At 33.3% G+C, this 19,300-nt stretch overlaps 2 protein-coding genes across 2 annotated transcripts; one reads left to right on the plus strand and one right to left on the minus strand.

The window, feature by feature from the left end:
• Window positions 1-12,890: 12,890 nt before the first annotated feature.
• Window positions 12,891-15,317, plus strand: LOC112522396 (scarecrow-like protein 13). The gene is made up of 2 exons (XM_025131489.1): window positions 12,891-12,972; window positions 13,461-15,317. Exon 2 carries the CDS (start codon window positions 13,557-13,559, stop codon window positions 15,189-15,191), a length of 1,635 nt encoding a protein of 544 aa, XP_024987257.1. The 5' UTR covers window positions 12,891-12,972; window positions 13,461-13,556; the 3' UTR covers window positions 15,192-15,317.
• A 332-nt stretch (window positions 15,318-15,649) lies between these two features.
• LOC112523855 (secreted acidic protein 2-like) lies at window positions 15,650-16,184 on the minus strand. Its single transcript, XM_025133527.1, has 2 exons — window positions 16,040-16,184; window positions 15,650-15,984 (listed from the first exon to the last, which is right to left on the minus strand). The coding sequence occupies exons 1-2, from the start codon at window positions 16,182-16,184 to the stop codon at window positions 15,650-15,652; spliced, it is 480 nt and encodes a 159-aa protein (XP_024989295.1).
• Between the last annotated feature and the right edge of the window lie 3,116 nt (window positions 16,185-19,300).

Below are 19,300 nucleotides of genomic sequence, written 5' to 3' on the forward strand. Positions count from 1 at the left end.
AGTCAGCAGCGTTAGATAAACAATCTACGTTATCAGATGAGTCTTCATCAGATTTCACTGAGATGCATACCTAAGTACAAATTATTTTTACATAATATGAATTTCTGATGATGTGTACGTATGCATGATGTTTCAGTTTACGTGCATGTTATGATATATTTTACATGCATGCTATTTTATGAATGGTTACGTGCTACGTGTTTAATCAATTTTCAAATAACTCTAGCATGATAATCCATACTAAAAGTTTGATGATTTAAGGGTGGGTATTTGACCAGTAAGTCACGACCAGTATAAAACACTACCCGGACAAGTGGGTGACCAGTTAAGATTGAAATATCTAACCCAGGATGTGTTTGTGACTAAATGACCCATACCCGGTTAAACGTTATACGAGATCTCGTATGTTCAGTGTCTTACAGATATATGTTTCCTTCGGTATTGCATGTTTTTCAGAAAATGCATACTATTTGACACAAAGTTTACTAGTTGTTATGTATGGTGTGAAATGATCTTTACTCACGCAAACCATGAACTCGCTGAGCTTTACAAGCTGACTATAGTATGCATCTCAGGGCCAGGAAGTTCGAAGTTGGATAAGGGCAAGGGACTCGCGTAGAGAGTTACTAGATTGTTATCTTATCTTTAGTTTTTGCCTAGCAGCATTGTACTAATCTATTGTAACTTAACCTGGTATGAAGCGGGTTAGAACTTAAGTTAATTTTGGGATTCAAAGACTTCCGCTGTAAACGATTAGAACGGTGATATTTTAGCCGTCTTTTGGACTATGTATTCAGGAAATGGATTCAGGTTACGTGACATTCTCAAAAAAAAAAAATGTGGGTGTTACATATTTATCTCAATTTTCTCCATCTCACGTACATGTTTATTTTTGTGGTGATCATAACTCTATTTTGTAGGATCAAAATAGAACCAAACAAAGGTCTCTATTGTCCATTTCAAGTAAGGTTGTAGCGATTTTTATCATAGATTTCTTCTGTTCTTCTGTTTCAACTGGTCTATCTGATATGTTTGCGTTTATCTAACTTTCCTATTTAACCATTGTTGGAAATTGTATTATATTATTATTTACCGTATTTACATGATTTTTATGCTGCAATTTGATAAAGGGAAGAAAATGTTACAATTTCCAAATTTCAAGTTTTAAACTTAGATTGTTACAGTGGATTTTGGGGGTGCGACTTTGAAACGATGTGGGAACTTTAGCAATAGAAGGTGGAATGTTCATGAATGTTGTTTGGATTAAGAATTCAAGATGAACTAGAATGAGGTACTTGAGGGAAGACGAAATCTTGTAACCTGGATTGTGAATTTTCTTCCTGGCGATTCCCTTCCCAAAAATTGGCCTTCAATTTCACCATCTTCACTATCTAATTCAGGCTCAGAGTTAATTATAACTCAACTTTGGCTTCTTAAACATTCGATTTTGGAATCCTCAGTGAATTCAATTTATAATCAATTAGATGCGGGTTGTTATTTTGTTGTCCATCCGTTCCAACCCTCCAATATAACACACAAACAACTCATGACATGCATACATACGATATCAACACATAAAAATATGTACATATAACACATAAAAATGACAAAATAGGAAAAATAAAAAATTCTCTCGCTGATCCCTCGCTGATCTGCGAGGGATCAGCGAGGGAATTTGCAGAAGAAACTTCCCTCGCAAATTAACGAGGGATCAGTGAGGGAATGAGTTTTTTTGGCAATTCCCTCGCAGATCCCTCGCTGATCTGTGAGGGATCAGCGAGGGAAATTTTCCCTCGCAGATCAGCGAGGGATCGGCGAGGGAATTTGAATTTTGTCATTTCCCTCGCTGATCCCTCGCTGATCTGCGAGGGAAATTTTCCCTCGCTGATATTCGTCGCTGATACCTGGTTTTCTAGTAGTGGCTGTCAAGGGCCATTGTGTTCACTTGGTACGACATCATGACATTTGTGGTCGTCCAAAGACTAAATTAGTGCACGTAAACCGATCTAGATACCCATGGTTACCCAAAACAAGAAGGGAAGTTTTTTCATTCTAGTAGTCGTTCTAATAATTCGATGTTTATGACTTACAGCTGTGGTATACTTCAATTTTAATTTTTTATGATTTTTTTGTGATTATATGACAAACGTAATTGAATTATGCAATTTTCTTTTCACTTATTCGAATTTTGCATTCCGCTGCATGGCACATGTATATAATTAGTTAATTAATATGTACATAACACTCATTACCCATTAGTTATTATATGTTTATGTTATATAAGTAAATGACATGAAAGATGAATATGTACACAACACTCACTTTATATTTATATATTTCATTTTATTTATGGTTTCAATTTCATTATTTTTAGTTTAAATGTAAAAAATGCTTATTATAATCAATTTATACAAAGATAATTGATGATAACTATGATCATTATTATTAATTATGATTAATGATTCATTACATAACACTCATTACATAGTTATATTATAAAAAAAATACCATTATCATTAACATAAAACTTTATTTTCTAGGATTACTTCTTTTCATCTTTATCATCCTCTTACATCATATATTAGAAGGGTATTCGCACAATGCAGTGATATACATTTTGATTTTAATATTTTGTTTTAAATTTTGGGTTTATTGATGTTATAAAGCCATTTTATGTGGTTTTAAGAAAAAAGAAAATGTTTTTAATTTGAAGATATTATAAATTTTTGAAAAAATATAAGCGATATTAATATCAAATTAACTATTTAAAAATTCTCGTTTTTGTGTAATTTCTTTTATTCAGTGTTTTTATTATAATTTAAAAGTTTAATAACGAACTAATTTATTTTTTGTTTAATAAAATAATTTTTAAAGATAATAAATTAAGTATTCTCTTAGAACTCAATGGTTATCTTAATTGTGTTTTAGATTTTTTTTATATTTAAAATGATGTTTATCATATATTTGATTATGTTTATATGTAGTTAGTTACATGAATTTAAATATGGAGCTTTAATAAGATGTACTCATCCACTATCTACTTGTAATCTTGAATTTTAACTAATATGCATCAATAAACAGTTTTTTATGCATAAAAAAATGTTTTTAAAAGTTTTTATTTAATAATTTATAATATAGTATAAATATGCCAAATTTTCTATTTTTTTATTTTCTGAAATGATTATTTTCTTACGGACTTTTGGGTCCGTATATGAAATATGTATGTGGGTATATATGAAAATGTTACCTAACATCATGTAACTTTCCAACCTATCCATCTTCATCTCCGATACCCTGTAAAGTTCTTTTTTAATTCTACTCATACTTGTATTTGGTCAAACTCACAACTCACTTTTGAGTGTAAAATCCCAAAATTTCGAATACTTAAATATATCAAAACTAGTATCACAAGATTAAACACTTACATTGCAGCGGAAATAAAATTTCTAATCTTACAAATTATATCACCATCTAAATTACAATCTTGAGKAGCATAACTTTGCTCTATATAACAATGCGTTGATCTGCACATATCCTTCTTTGGAGCTAATCCTTATCTTTCTTTATTGCACTTTTCTTTCCACTCAAATAGCCGCCTGGATGAAAAAAGTTTTAAAAGAGTTTTGGTGAGCTTTAGGCCCAGTGAATCCACAGTTTTCATGCATGAACAACAACTTTTATAATAGACAATTTTCACGAAGCTTCATAAATTAGCATGCCTTGATGAGAATAATATTTTTCACAAAATAAATATACTATAGTGCGTGTCTACATCACAAAGCAACAGGAGATGTCTACCTCACACAGCATTACCTGGCGAACTCACACAGCATGTCCGCACTTACGGCTTAGACAAGCTCACAAAGCATGCTCGTCTTTACAAAATCATATCATAGTATATTCTCATTGACACACAAGTACTCAAAACACATATTATAAAAATATCGAACTTTTCACGCAGATATAACATATCAAAAATCTCGAGAAACTTCAAACAACTTTTGGATAATAAGGCATGCAACCATTTTAAAAATAAATCACGTGTAACTCACCATACAGATCATAACTCCAAACCGTTCCTCGAAGTTCCTCGTGTTCCCCCAAAAAACGCATCAAACTTGTTGCGCTTCACCAAATCATCATCATATTTCACCTCTCTTATACGAGTTTACTTCCCCGAGAATTTTTCATTTCTATGCTTGAAGACCTCCCTATATATATACTTAGTTATCGGCGGCTTCACGGAATATGAAACGATAAGCCATAATGGTCGTAGGTTTCATGACCATTGAGTTTCCTATCATTAATATTATATTCAATTTTTTTTTTGGTTATTACATTGAGGGTCCCTATTAGTAATTTCTAGTCAACTACATCCTTATGCTAATTTTAAGCTTAGAAAGTGATTCAACTGTTTAAGCTCTAAAAAGACTTATGCAACTACATTTTACTACTCAGGGAGCATCGGGCAACGCATGGACATTGCTAGTGAGGACTTACAACCAAAGAGGCGTGAAATAAACTGGAAAGAAAAGTGTGCAGTGCACAAGTTTCTTGAAGTATGTATACATGGACGAGAAGACACTAGTCTAAAGTTGCATTCATGGAAGAATGTTACTTATTATTTCTCTTATACATTTTAGTTAACAATAACTGTTCCCGACAAGTTAAATGTAGAAAAATGTTATCTTTGTGATGCTGCTTATGCCAACATTTGTGAATTTCTAACTCCATACGAGATATTGGTTAGTCGATTTTCGATGTCGATGTGCCTTGACTAAAGAAGAAATGCACAAGCACAACTCATAAATGTTATCGAACATGCTTTTGGTGTATTGTAAGCAAGATTCTCCATTTCAAGGCAAATGGCTCCTTATCAATTTCTAATACAAAGGAACAATGCAATTGGTTATTTCGTTATTCATAACTTTATAAGAAGATGCAATATGCAAGATCAATTATTCATGGATGACTACTACAATAACCACATGCTCATTAACGATGCACAAGAACGAATTGAGAAAGCGAGGAAGAAGAGATGGATGCAACTCCTTAGGGTCCCCAATAAAATAAGTGCATGGTCCATTTGTGTAATAAGATTGCAAATCAATCGGTGGTAAATGCTTCAAATTAGATGTTGTGCATAAACTATAGTGTTTGAACTTGAATTTCATATGATCTGTTCTTAGGCAAAAACTTGAACAACTGTTGTTATGTTTGTTTGAATTGATATAATATAATATGTTGTCTTGGACCATTAACTAATTTACATTTTTCACTCAGAAACTTCATTCACAACTTTCGTCAAACATTAATTTTCACTTAACACAAGACTAAGGGCAAACTTGTAATTTTACGTCATTTTAACTGTTGATTCAGAATAGTTTCCAAACAATCGTTTTCTATCTGACATTAAATCATACAGAGTCTATCAATCATTCAAATTACTTAATCATTCTGTACCACATGATCCCGAAGCTGCCCAATAACCCCTTAAAACTTGGAGTTAGCCTCAAACAAATATAATAATGAATTGTGAATTACAAGGATAAAAATACCGCAATAAAACCACAAAGACACAAGTTATTATTATTTTTTATTAACCTGAATATCCAACTCGCTATGCGAGCCGACTAATCTCAGGATGACCACTTGCTTTGCGAGTAATCCGGAGTCACTACATTTGAACCTCCATGGCCACAAGGGAATTTTTATTCCTCCTTGGATTTGAACGTAGGACCTCGAGACACTTTTGACCTTTGGAACCCAAACTTAAATCAATCAGACATCACCCTTGTGATTCATTATATCATAGAAACGAAAATCATAATCTACTAATTTGTATATTGATATAGTAATTTTGAGCCTAATGTTTCCTTGTTGGCAAGCTACTACTCCTCGTTAGATGTCTTGATTGTCACGTGATTATGGACCCATCCATGTACAACTTGATGGTCCCGAACCAGAGGAGTCCCCGTAGGATGATATGTCTATTTTCACGTACTCATAAATCATGTTGAAATTTGAATTTTTTTTTAAAGTATGATTTAAACAAGCCATTATTTGATTTGATCAATTGTTTCAACTCTTAATACTTTTTTACCTAATTTTTTTCAAATGGTGGCATCATTTGACTATAAGAAATAAATATAAGAAAAAAAAATTCAAACTGTGGCACCAGTTGACTAAGAAAATGACACTAACAGGATTCGAACGCGGGTCTAGGGTGGAAGAAAAGCCTTGCAAACCAACTTTACTAAAGAAAACTTTTTCTCATTGTAGTTTCAAAATACATACAATGACACACAACAAATTAATACGGTTACACCTTTTACGAACCTAAATTTTTTTAGCCATTCGACGGAAGAATAATAATATAGTGACGGCACCATGTTGGATCCGTCCATGCCCACACCTCATCACCTTCAATTCACGTTCTTATTTGTTTGTTAGTAATATATAACATGTAACATTTATACGACAAAAATAAATAAAAATGATTGTATGTCAAAGAAAAGGCTAAAATACTAAGTTCTAATCCAAGCCTCCTTGTTTGACCTACCATCTTCAAATTGATGTATTAACTTTTGAAACGTCTCGATTATTCTTATGGATCATCTTTTTTTTCTCCTTTAATATCAAATTTCCTGTAACCTAATTTGTTGTTAAAAGTGAAACGAGCACTCATATGAAATATGAGTAACCACCGACTAAATGAAAACATATATACTTTTAAAGTAAACGTATTATAGTAAAATATTAAAACGTTGTTGTCAAAATAATATTATTTTTATGTGCATCAAATTTTAGAATATAATAAAGATGACATATTGTATGAAAATATAATTAACTTTGATTTGATTATAATATTGTGGGATGTATCTCAGATATAACAACTTAGATATTTAGGTATAATTTATTTTAGCTAATGTAATATGATCAGAGTTGAGAGTTTTGGTAAGAACCCGAAATTGATTAGAAACCGTCCACAAGACGCCATGTGTCCCTTTCATCATGAATAATACATTTGTGATGAATATGAAAATGTTATTCATAATAAATCACACATTAACGACGAATATGAAAGTGATATTCATCATGAATCATACATTTATGATGAATAACACGTCCATATTTCCGATTAATAAACCACGTGTCGTGTTGTATGCGGGTCTCGTGTTTCTAATTAATTCCAAATTCCTAAGAGAATCCGTTCCTATGATTTAAATGCTTAAAATAGCATATTCAATATATGGAAATAAAAGTCTTTAAAATATGTTAAAATATTTATATAATTTACTTTGACTAATATCAATACTGGAAATACGAAATTGGTAGGAAGCAGGAAAAGGAAAGGAAAGGAAGGCTCAAGAACACTTATCATCAAAATAAAATAAAATAAAATTAAAAATAAAATAAAATTAAAAATAAAATATAATTTATGTGGTTTGAAATTGAAAAGAGAAAAAGCATATGTGAAATATGTTTACTACGTTCTGAGTTGCTTCCACGAACCACCTCAATCCGCGTTTCCTTCCTTTTCAATTATTCAACCCTCCTCTTACAATCTATTTACCAAATTGCCATTTTATTATTTTAAAAAATAAACTATTTTGGGAACAGTAAAACTACCTATTTTGTAAATAAAAAGTTGATATAAAAAAGGGAAAATCAATTCAAGTACCTATTTTGGACGGTGGATTTCATCTCTCAACTGAAAGTGCGGAGGTCTCAAAGTGTAAAAAAATCAAGTTTTTAAGTCAGGTCTGTAAATATAAGGATCAAATATGTAAATTAGTTAATAGTTTTGCAAAAGTATGTCTGTAATTACAGATGTGTTTTACCAAATTTATATATTTGATGCATCTGGTTTAGAAGCTTCATCTATTTTTCTTACATTTTGACTACTCAGTAAATTGCGGATGTCGATTTCATTGTTTAATCTTATGATATTTTTTCATGAAATTGTTTAATCTTGTGAAATTGTTTCATATAATACTTTTTTTGATGAAGTTGTTTCATATATGGTTGTGAAATTGTTTCATATAATACTTAATGAAACTGTTTCATGTATTTCTCTAACATTAATGAAACTGTTTCATGTATTTCTCTAAAATTAAAATWATGAAGATGATAATATCTATGATTAACACCCTCCACAATAAAAATGATTAATCAACCTCTCATAATTACAAAAAAAATGAACAAAATGAAAAATTATGATTGGTTGAATGTGGTTTGCACGGTTTGTACAAATTGAGTGGTTTGCATTTGATCGCTCCCCTATATATATATATATATATATGTGTGTGTGTGTTAAAAATACGTTATAAACATAAAACTTAGAACAAAATATATTTTATTTTTTTGCTTTTCTTATTTTTAAATAAATAATGTCGACTTTTATAAGAGCAAGTTTTCATAAGAATTCATTGTATATTTTTTTGTTAAGTTATTTTTAACTCATCAAATTAATAATCTACAAAAAAAAAAAAACTCTACAATGGTAATTTTTATAAGAACCTATTTTGTGGGACCATATATAATATAAGTTAAATAAATATATACATATTAATTCATTCAGAGGTTGCATCTTAATGAAACTATTAACAAGTAAACAAACAATCTCTAAATCATTAAAAGACTTTTTATTTTTGTCACATCAACTTTTCATTATCACATCAGCTTTCCATTAACATTTTTAACAACAAAATATTTCCATAAATCATCTCTAATGAAAAACCATATTCAAAAGTTTTTTCATCAATTACATCGATAATCTTTTATCATCTATCTAAAATGTCTTATAAAAATCCCTAATTTAATTTATCATTTTCAAAACTCAAAGATAAAGAGGTTCTTATAAGAACCTTTTACAATATTGATTCTTCTGAACAACTATTTTTTTGTTTATAAAAAAGTAGAAAATTTTGAATAATATAGCATCATTCGAATTAGGGAAATTGATTCAAATAGTCATTTCATCCATTCAAGCCGGTCTCTTAGTCATTCCTCTATTGGGTTTATCCAAATGTCACTACTTTCACAATATTCACATCCGCAATCCGCAATATTTACCCAAATGTTCGCTATGTCCGTAATATCCACATACACAATATTGCAGATCTGGCTAAAAGACGAAAAAAAATGTTCAAATTCCACCAGGTTAGCAAGTGGCAACGTAACACTTGCGGATATGATTAATTAATTATTATGAATACTCAATAAATAATATTAATGTATAAATGTATAATTAATATTAATGACGGTTATAATTGAAAAAAAAAGTGACAATAACCTATCAAAACGCTACTCTAAATACAGTTTTAATAAGTTAACTTATATATATATATATCTAAACATGTATCCAAAAAATAAAATAACTTATCAAGTAATTTATTTGAATCAAACAATTTCCCTTCAAAATCAAGATGTAGAGGCAATCATTGTTCAAGATAATCATTTGACATCAAATGTTTGAGAAACGATGCATTTCTTATGAGGTTATTTTCTTTAAGTTTTATTTATACTATATTATAAAAATTTATTAACTGTTTTTATAATTTAAGTTCATAATTTATTATTTAAAAAACTTTAATAAATTTCTGAACAATGATTAATTTTCTAAAAAAATAAACCATAATAAAGTCTTTGTTAAACCCATACAAATAATTCTTTAACCAAGAAACAAACGATGTGTAATTTCAATCCAAAAAAGGTGATGTAAAATTTATTATTTATTAACCAAACATGAAAACTAAAAAAAACATGATTAATTAATAAAGCTAAAACTCAAAAATGATTAGTTTAGTTGACCATGTTATACTTAATCCCTAAATATAATATAATTATGTAATCATATTTATTTGTTGGATAAGTGTAACTTATGTTGTAAAATCTTAATTTAGTTGAGATATTATAATTTGTATGAAATTTTAACTCGGTCTTCTAACGATAACAATCTTCTGGTAATTAATTGTCGTTCATATTAAATAAGCTGTTAGAGCCGAACCAGAAAAGACTCATGTGTCAAGTATGGAAGAGGTCAATATAATTCTTTTGATCATAGGCTTCGATTTTAGGTTATCCAAGTAACCAACATGATGAGATTAATTAGCGAACATATATTAAATGTGGAGTTACATCAACTTTATAAATGTAAGTATCCTTTTAATCTAATTGATTCTACGGTAAAATGCAGAGTTGTTCCTAGTTAAAGTTCTAGGCCCATATATATATATATATATATATATAGAGAGAGAGAGAGAGAGAGAGAGAGAATGAAACCTTTTTTTATAGAGAGAGAGAGAGAGAAAGAGAGATAATCAAATGAAAATGAAATCTATTTAAAAGAACATGAAAACGGGTAAATCAGGTGCAAAATCACATGTGATTTTACATTATTGGTTGAAAAGATGTCTAGACGACTTGTGGCTGCGCCTTCAGGTCATCAGGCAAAGTCGTCTGAATCCACATGTGATTTTGTATGTGATGTTAGTGTAAAATCACATATCATGTTTTCATGTTCTTTTAAATATGTACCATTATCGTTTGATCCTCTCTCTCTAGATATATATATATATATATATATATATCTTGCTTTGCCTCTAACCATAAATTAGTTACCCTCATTCTTTTAACCCACAAAAAAACTAAATGTTACTGTTTAAAAATGTTTTAAAGTAAAAGAAACCTAAATCAGTTCTATCGTTCCCAAAATCTACATCATTCAAACTCTTTTCCCCTAACGACATTGCTCTCCTTCACAACCTCATCGTTGTATGCTTTCCATCACCATCGTTGCTATCTACCATTGATCTCCCTCTTTTTAATATTTTTTGTCTTTCATTTCTCAAATTTTCAACAACTTAATGAAGTACGTATAGACAAATAAAAAAGAAGGGAAATCATTAGGATGGGTCAAAGGCTGCGGATGGGCAGTGATTGGGATAGCAAGGGGGGGGGGGATCAATGGTGTTAGGTATGAGGGGTTTGAAACACGTAGGGTTTGAGAGTGATAAAAATGATTTAGGTCTTTTTTTTACTTTTAAACTTTCCTAGTCGATTATGGATAGTTTTTTTGGTTAAAAAGGTGTGAATAATCAATTTTTAAAAGTTTGATGATTTATTTATTTAAACAGAAAGTTCAACGAACTTAATCAATTAAAATGAAAAAGTTCAATGATTCATTAATTAAATAAAAAGTTTAGAGACATAATCATTTAAAATTGCGAAGTTCGTTGAGCTTTCTGGACTTTTCCTTGCTACCGGAGACGTACCACTTTTTAAATTTTCATATTTGAACTTATTAAACGAATTGATAAATATAGTCAAATACAAGATAAATGTTGAACTCTATTAAATACTAAATTAATAAGACTCCAATCGATTTTGGATTTTCCCTTTTTGGTCGAATCATATTGATATTTCACTTTCAATTTACAATAAATATTTATATCTTGTTGTATTGTATGAGTATACAACCGGTTACAATTTAAATAAAAATGTATCTTTATGTAATTCTTAAAACGATATTGACTTTCACTCAGACAAGTTTTTTTTTCCTGATATAAAATGTTGTGTTTATTCTTGATTGATTAACATGTTAATGAGATTTTAGTTTCTTATTAGCACACTTGAACCATCGTAACCTATCCTACTCAAACAAAAATACGATATATACTATACAACTGCTTTTCATGTGTAGCTCAGTTGGTAAAGAGATAAGACGACTTTATACAAATATAAGACATGTCGCGATCCCGGGTCTCCCGTTAGTCTCAGTCGCTAATTGAGTCAAAGAATGCCCCCATCACATTGGTGCCCTTGAAGAAGTATTCCGTATAGGGCCGATTGAGATTGTCGGTAATCAACTTTTTGGCCTAATACTGTAAAACTGGTATAAACATGAATGCAAATTGGATCAAAGTATAATATACTTTCACTTAATCTTCATTTTAGAAACAAGACATATTTAGGTGTATATAGTTTAAAAAACGTTTGTTTATCAATGCATGATTTGATAATGTTTATTTTGTAAAACATATTTTAAAAAAACAATACCAAGAGAATATTCTTTGTATTTATTTGTGCAATTATACCACCGTAAAATTAATAGTCTTTAAGTCAATATTTAAAGAATTCTTAAACGTATTTAGTTCAGTTACTTTTAGAGTTTTGATTAAACCGAATAAGGCAATATATATATTTTTATATTTCACAGTTACAAATCGGAATAATATTTGTTTTGTAACTCATAAATTACCCGCAATTTTATAAACCATAATTTCGGAGTCGATAAATTATACGGCCTCTGGTTAAACCCTCTTAATGATTTTGTATTATTGACCTCTCTTAACCATTCAGCACCCTAATTCCGTTGTAAACAATTACCGAACAAATATATTTCATTTCACATTATATCATAAGAGTCTCTTAATCATTTTTCACCAAACCATTATTTCATATTAACACCAATCTTATTATAATAGAACTTATATCCAACATCCTGAATACTCAAATCCCAATTTTATGAGATAAAACAAACATGCAAATACAATAGTTAAGAAAAAACCGATGGAATGGAATAACAATACATCGGCTGAAATGGCAAATTATGTATAAAAGTAATAGCATTTCTTGACATGGAAGTGACCAATCATATATCTCACCCACAGAAATGGTGATTTATCCAAAGTAGTTTTGAGGTTGAGGTTCAAAGAGTGAGACCAGTTCTTGAAATGGGTTATATGGTTGGTAGCACAAAGGGTAGTTTGGTCATGTGGAATTCTCTGTCATGGCTGACACCACATTTATATTCTAATCTCATCATAAACATCTAGAATCATAACATCATTCTTCATTTCTAGACATTCAACAAGAGTCACAGCTTCTCTCTCTCTCTCTCTCTCTCTCTCTCTCTCTCTCTCTCTCAAATCAAATCTTCGAAACCTCAATTTGAACAACAGAAAGGTATGTTTACTTGGAAGATTTCTATCAAGTTTCAATCTCTTCCTTTTTCCCCCAATTAAGTTGTTCAAATGGCAGCTTGATTTCTCTTTTCTTTAATGGTTGATGTATCAAAGTTTGGTTTCTTTTTGTTTATTTGTGATGATTCATGGATTTGGGTAGATGGGTCTTATCTTGAATTATGTGGATTCACTCCTGTTTGTTTCTGTTTCAAATCTTATCTTTGTTTAGGGTTCTTATTGATTGAAAATCAAAAAGGGGTTTCTTTTCTGAATTAAGCTTAATTTCACTATTAGGGTTCTTAATCCAATCAAACAGAGTGTTCCCCCTTTTAGATTACTGTTCTTTATCCAAATCTTCACAAAACCCTTAATTTAATGGTCTTTAAATCAGTGTTCTTATCATCTTTTATGAGATTCAGATCAACAACTGCAGTACGAATTTATGGGTCTGTTTTGATGATTGCTAACTTGTGTTGAATCTTTTTTCAGATCGTTTCGTTTCGTTTCAGCCAATCTGATTGAATCGGGTATCATGCTTGTGATTCAGTAATCGAAAATTCTTGTTGAGGAACCCTTTTTCATTAGATGCAAACATCCCAGAAAAGTCGAAGCTCAGGAGCAGCCATCCACAGGTTGTATCACCAACCAGACCAAGTTGAACCTTTCTGCTTAACTGGATCATATTATCAAATCTTGAACAACAATGGCTACCCCGATGCCGCCACCAGCCGCCGCCAAGATACCTCCGTTCAGTCGTTCCCTGACCAATTCTTTACGTTGGAATCATCTCCGGCGGTAGACTTCTCTGCCTACAACTCACCGTTTGCCGCTAGCGTGTCGTCAAGTAGCCGAAGCCCGTTTTCGCCACAAGGGTCTTCTCAATCATGCGTATCGAACTTACACAACTCTTCACCAGAGAACACTTATGGATCACCGATTAGCAATGGATTCGAGCTGGCTTTGAGAGAAATGAAGATGGAGCTATTGGGACCCGGGTCGGATTTCGAAGATGGGTCGATTACGAGCTCGTTTGATAACGTGAATAGGTACCATAAGATGCTTCAAATGGGAATTTCGAATTTGGATTTGAAGCAAATGCTCATTGCTTGTGCTCATGCAATGGATGATGGTGCTAAAGAAGATGTACAAGGACTCATGGAAGTCTTGCAATCCAAGGTATCGGTTGATGGTGAGCCGATCCAACGGTTGGGAGCATACATGTTAGAGGGCTTGCGGGCTCGGCAGTTATCATCCGGAAGCGTAATCTACAAAAAGTTGCGGTGTTACGAGCCAAGTGCGAAAGAGCTCATGTCGTACATGTCGATCCTTTACGAAATCTGCCCGTACTACAAGTTTGCGTACACGTCAGCAAACGTCGTCATCAAAGAAGCAATGCAAAATGAGCGCCAAATCCACGTTATCGACTTCCTAATTGCACAGGGTAGCCAATGGATCCAGCTCATCGAAGATCTCGCCAAGCGGCCTGGTGGTCCCCCAAGGCTTCGCGTCACGGGAGTCGACGATTTTGACTCGTCGTACGCCCGTGGCGGTGGGCTCTCCCTTGTCGGCGAACGGCTCACCAAGTTCGCCCAATCTCAAGGGGTCCCGTTCGAGTTCCATGCTGCCGCTCTCTCCGGAAGCGACGTTGAATGGGGGAACCTGAAGGTCGAGCCTGGTGAAGCGCTCGCCGTGAACTTCCCATACATGTTGCACCACATGCCCGACGAAAGCGTGAGCACGACCAACCACCGTGACCGGCTAATCCGCTTGGTCAAACGGTTGTCCCCAAAAGTCGTAACGCTTCTCGAGCAAGAATCGAACACAAATACCTCCTCGTTCTCCAAGCGCTTCGAGGAGGCGCTCGAGTATTACACGGCAATGTTCGAGTCGATCGATGCAAAGCTGCCGAGGAACATGGATTTGAGGCGGGACGACAGGCGGAGGATCAGTGCTGAAGAGAACTGTGTGGCAAGGGATATGGTTAACATAGTGGCTTGTGAAGATACGGATCGGGTGGAACGGCATGAGCCATTGGACAAGTGGCGGTTTAGGCTAGAATCGGCTGGGTTCACGTCTTGTCCAGTGAGTCATTCGGTGGTGAAGGCGGTTCAAGAGGTTTTGAGCGAGTTTAGCGAGTGTTATCGACTCGGGCAGAGGGAGGGTGCGCTTGTTCTCGGTTGGAAGAACCGGCCGATGGTAACGTGTTCGGCTTGGAGGTAATTAGGGATGATAACGGATGGGGTTGTAGGATTAATGTTGTATAACATGTATTATTACTGCTTTTGGACCAAAAATACTCACATGTGCCATTGCTCTTTTTCTATACACTTGTGTTTGTGTTTTTCTGTTTGTGGTTTATGCCTTTTTTTTTGGCTATGTTTTAGAAACTAGCTGATAAATTAGATAATAATGTAAAATAATGTAAAATAATGTCGGAATATATGAAGTGTATGATTAAAAAGAAGTGGAAAAAAGAACGGTTGAAGCTTTTTCAAAACGTTTTCTAAAAGTAAGTTGACTTACTGTTACCGGGGCTGTTTGGTTGCCTCTTAATGGTGACATTAAGAGGACACCTCTTAATCGCTAAGAGGCTAGAGTTGTTTGGCAAAAAAAAAAGGACCTCTTAATGGTGACAAAAGCCTCTTAACCATTTAGGGGCTAGGGCTCCCCTCAACAATTCAGAGGGATCTGGTGACATTTTTGCCCTCTGCTGTGTCGCCTCCTTCCAATCGATCTCGTCTCGTCTCGTCTCCTCTCCTCCTTCCAATCGATCGATCCATTTTTGCCCGCTGTTGTGTCGCCTCCGTCCTTCCACCATCTCCGTCCCCGTCTCCATCGTCTTCGTCTCCATCGTCGCCGTCTCCATCGTCTTCATCGTCTCCGCCTCCATCGTCTTCGTCTCCACAGTCGCCGTCTCCACAGTCGCCGTCTCCACAGTCGCCGTTCATTTTCTGGTCGAAACCACCGATCGAAACCACAGTCGCCGATCGAAACCACTGTCGCCGTTCATTTTCTGTATGAAATCATCGCCGATCGAAACCACAGTCACCGATTGAAACCACAGTCACCGATTGAAACCACAGTCACCGATCGAAGCCCTAATTTCTTGTATGAAATCTCATGTTGAATCAAGGCTAAAACATTAAAGAAGCACTGTCGCCGATCGAAACTACCGTCGCCGTTCATTTTCTGTATGAAATCATCGCCGATCATTCTGACGGATTGAAACTACCGTCGCCGTTCATTTTGGATGCTAACAGAACCTTGGTTTGGATTAAATCATATAGAGGGGTAAAATAGTAATTTGTTGTCATTCAGAGAAAATTTACCAAACAACCATATTTCATTCAGTACTTAACCATTCTGACCGTCTTGACCATTCTGACCACTTAACCATTCTGCACCAAACCATTCAGCAACTGCCAAACAGGCCCCCTTACTGTTACCATATATGACCTTTGTTGATCACCGAAGTTAAAGCCCCTAGTTCTGTAACCGGATAATGCCCGATTGTCGTTCGTATGAAATAAATCCCTTGATTCTGGGGCTTCAAGTCCACACATTCCTTCAAACCAAATATAGAATTGAAATAAAATTAAATACTAAATCTCACCGAATTCCACAAACCAAATAGGCTCTTAGGGTTTATCTTAATTTTGTGTCGTATGTTTGAAGAAGACGAGTTCAATCAGCCAAGAGTTGGTATGTGCGTATTTAACATAAACCAAGAGCCCAAGGTGTCCTTGACCCATTTGCAACCAACACCTCCACCATCACCAACCTTGAGGGTTAGTCGATATAACTTTGGGTTTTTTTTGAATTTGCTATCACTGATCATCTATTCAAATTCGTTAGGATTTTGAAGACTAAATGCTTGTTTATCTGTTATATTTAGACCCTATGAGTGCATATAGACTACTTTGGACACTCGGTGTTAAACAAACGTTAACGCCACTAAGGGGGTGTTTACTTTTGACTTAATCAGCTTAATGGTTGTTTTGGCTTATTCGCACAGCCATATATGGATGTTTACTTGCGAATTAATGATAAATATATTGGCTTATTCGCACAGTAAGGAAGGGGTGTGTTGTCCCCATTAAGCCAAAATATTGACAATTATGCCCCTCATCCCATGCCTCCCCTTTCAACCCCATCCCCTCTTTCATTTCATAACCCTAGACGAGGCCTCCCCTTTCAATCCCACCCCCTCTTTCCTTTCATAACCCTAGACGAGAGAGAGAGCAACGAATGGAGAAGAAAACCTTCAGCGGGGAGACAGAGGCCTCCCCTCTTTCATCTACCCCTTTCCCTAATTTACCATGGATTGAAGAAAACCTACTACTCCACCAGCCGATTGCTTCTCCTACAGCGGACTACCTACCCTACCGCTTCTCCTCCAGCGGACTACCGTCAGGGAAGGTTTTCCTGTTCGACGGGAGGGACTCTCATCGTCTTCTCCGACGATGTAAGGTTTGGGACTGGTTCGAGTCTCACCGTCTTCCCCAGARATTTCATATTCTGGTTGGAGCCCATCATCTTCTCCAACAGATTTTGGGAGCCATTGTCTTCCCGGAGATTTCATGTCTGGTTGGAGCAAATCGTCTTCTCCAACAGCTTTTACCACTTTACTATTTTGATCCAACATATTTTGAGAAATCATCATCTGGGTTCCATAAGACAGGCCCCCATTGAGCATCTTTTTTGATCGAATCGGTTTTGGATTTTTGGTTTGATGAACAATAGATTTTTTGTTTGAGTTTGAGGGTAGATTGGTCATTATTGTCATTAAGACGATTGATTCAGGTAAAAAAGTAAACACTAATAAATTTTTATCTAGAAAGACGAATTTATCTAGACAGACAAATTTATCCATACAGAACTTAATGGAAAGTTTAGTAAACAGCCCCTAAAAATATTACAATCTGTAATCATTCGATATTTTTTATCTTGATAATTCGAGCATACATAAAATCTATATTTACAAAAAAGAGATATTAATTTCATAACAATATCTATAATAAATTATAGAGTAAATTATGTTTTTAGTCCTTGTGGTTTGTTGAGAATTTCTATTTTCATCCTTATAGTTTTCATCTCTATAGTTTATAATTTATTATTTTTTTTTTGTTTTTATAATTTAAAATTTATTGTTTTTTTGGTTTCTATGGTTTATAATTCATTTCTATTTTAGCTTTCATACTTAAAAGTAGTGTTTTAATCTTAGAAACGAAAATATAAATAAATAGCAAACTATAGAGATGAAAACCGAAATTTTAAAACAACAAGGACTAAATCCAAAAAATTTAGCAAACCATAAGGATGAAATCGTAATTTACTCTAAATTATAATATTCATACCCTTGACTTTGACTTCTTTTTGTTGAAAACTTAAAAGGGGAAAAGGAAAATATATATATTGGAGTTGAAAATTGGAGTTATTCCTGCTTGCTTGAGTCATCGACTCCAAGTGGTTGACGTTTTGCCTCATTGAAGTCGATTATTATCGTTGACAATACATACGTCAACAACTTTCAATTTAACCTAATTTGTCTGATTTTGTTGTGTTTTGATTGACATGACAGTTCGGGAAGGATTGTACGGACGCACGTCTAGGACTCAAAAATATCAGAGGCCCAAATTTTCCCCTTAAACTATATAAGTAGTCTAAATTTTTTAATAAATTAAAGAAACCAAACATATAATAAGAGATAAAAAGAATTTAGTAGATAATAAGGATCAAAAAATACATCAACTAATTACATTGGCTATTGTTATTTCTATATGATTGACTGTTTTCGTGCTTCAACAATTCAATGCTAAGGCCATGCGCTTGCTATTTGTATATATTTTTGTTGGATATTTTTGTCTATTTATGTTTTTATTGACTATTGCTATTTGATTATGTTGTTCTAATTGTTTTTGTTGATTATGGTTATCTATTTTTGCTTCTAAAAAAAACACTTTACCAATGTAGGATGATGAAACTCAACCGTATTTCAAGATTTGATTAATGCTGAAATCTCATCATTCCACCTTATTTCCCTTGGTTGTTCCTTAGTTGGCTAAATCATTCTTGGTTTCTTTTTTAATACTAGAAGTGTGCTTGTATAATACAGCGAGATACATTTTGATTTAGTTATTTCATTTTATTCTTTATCTCAGTTGATGTTATAATATGGTCTTATGTGATTTTGAAAAAACGATGATGTTTTTATTTTTGAATAAAATATAAATTTGAAGATATCATAAAAATTTGACAAAAATATATCGATATTAGTATCAAATTAACTACTTAAAATTCCTATTTTTTGTATAATTTTTTAATTTAAT

This window comes from Cynara cardunculus (genome assembly GCF_001531365.2).
Source record: "Cynara cardunculus var. scolymus isolate 2C chromosome LG 12, CcrdV1, whole genome shotgun sequence".
Lineage (NCBI taxonomy): Eukaryota > Viridiplantae > Streptophyta > Magnoliopsida > Asterales > Asteraceae > Cynara > Cynara cardunculus.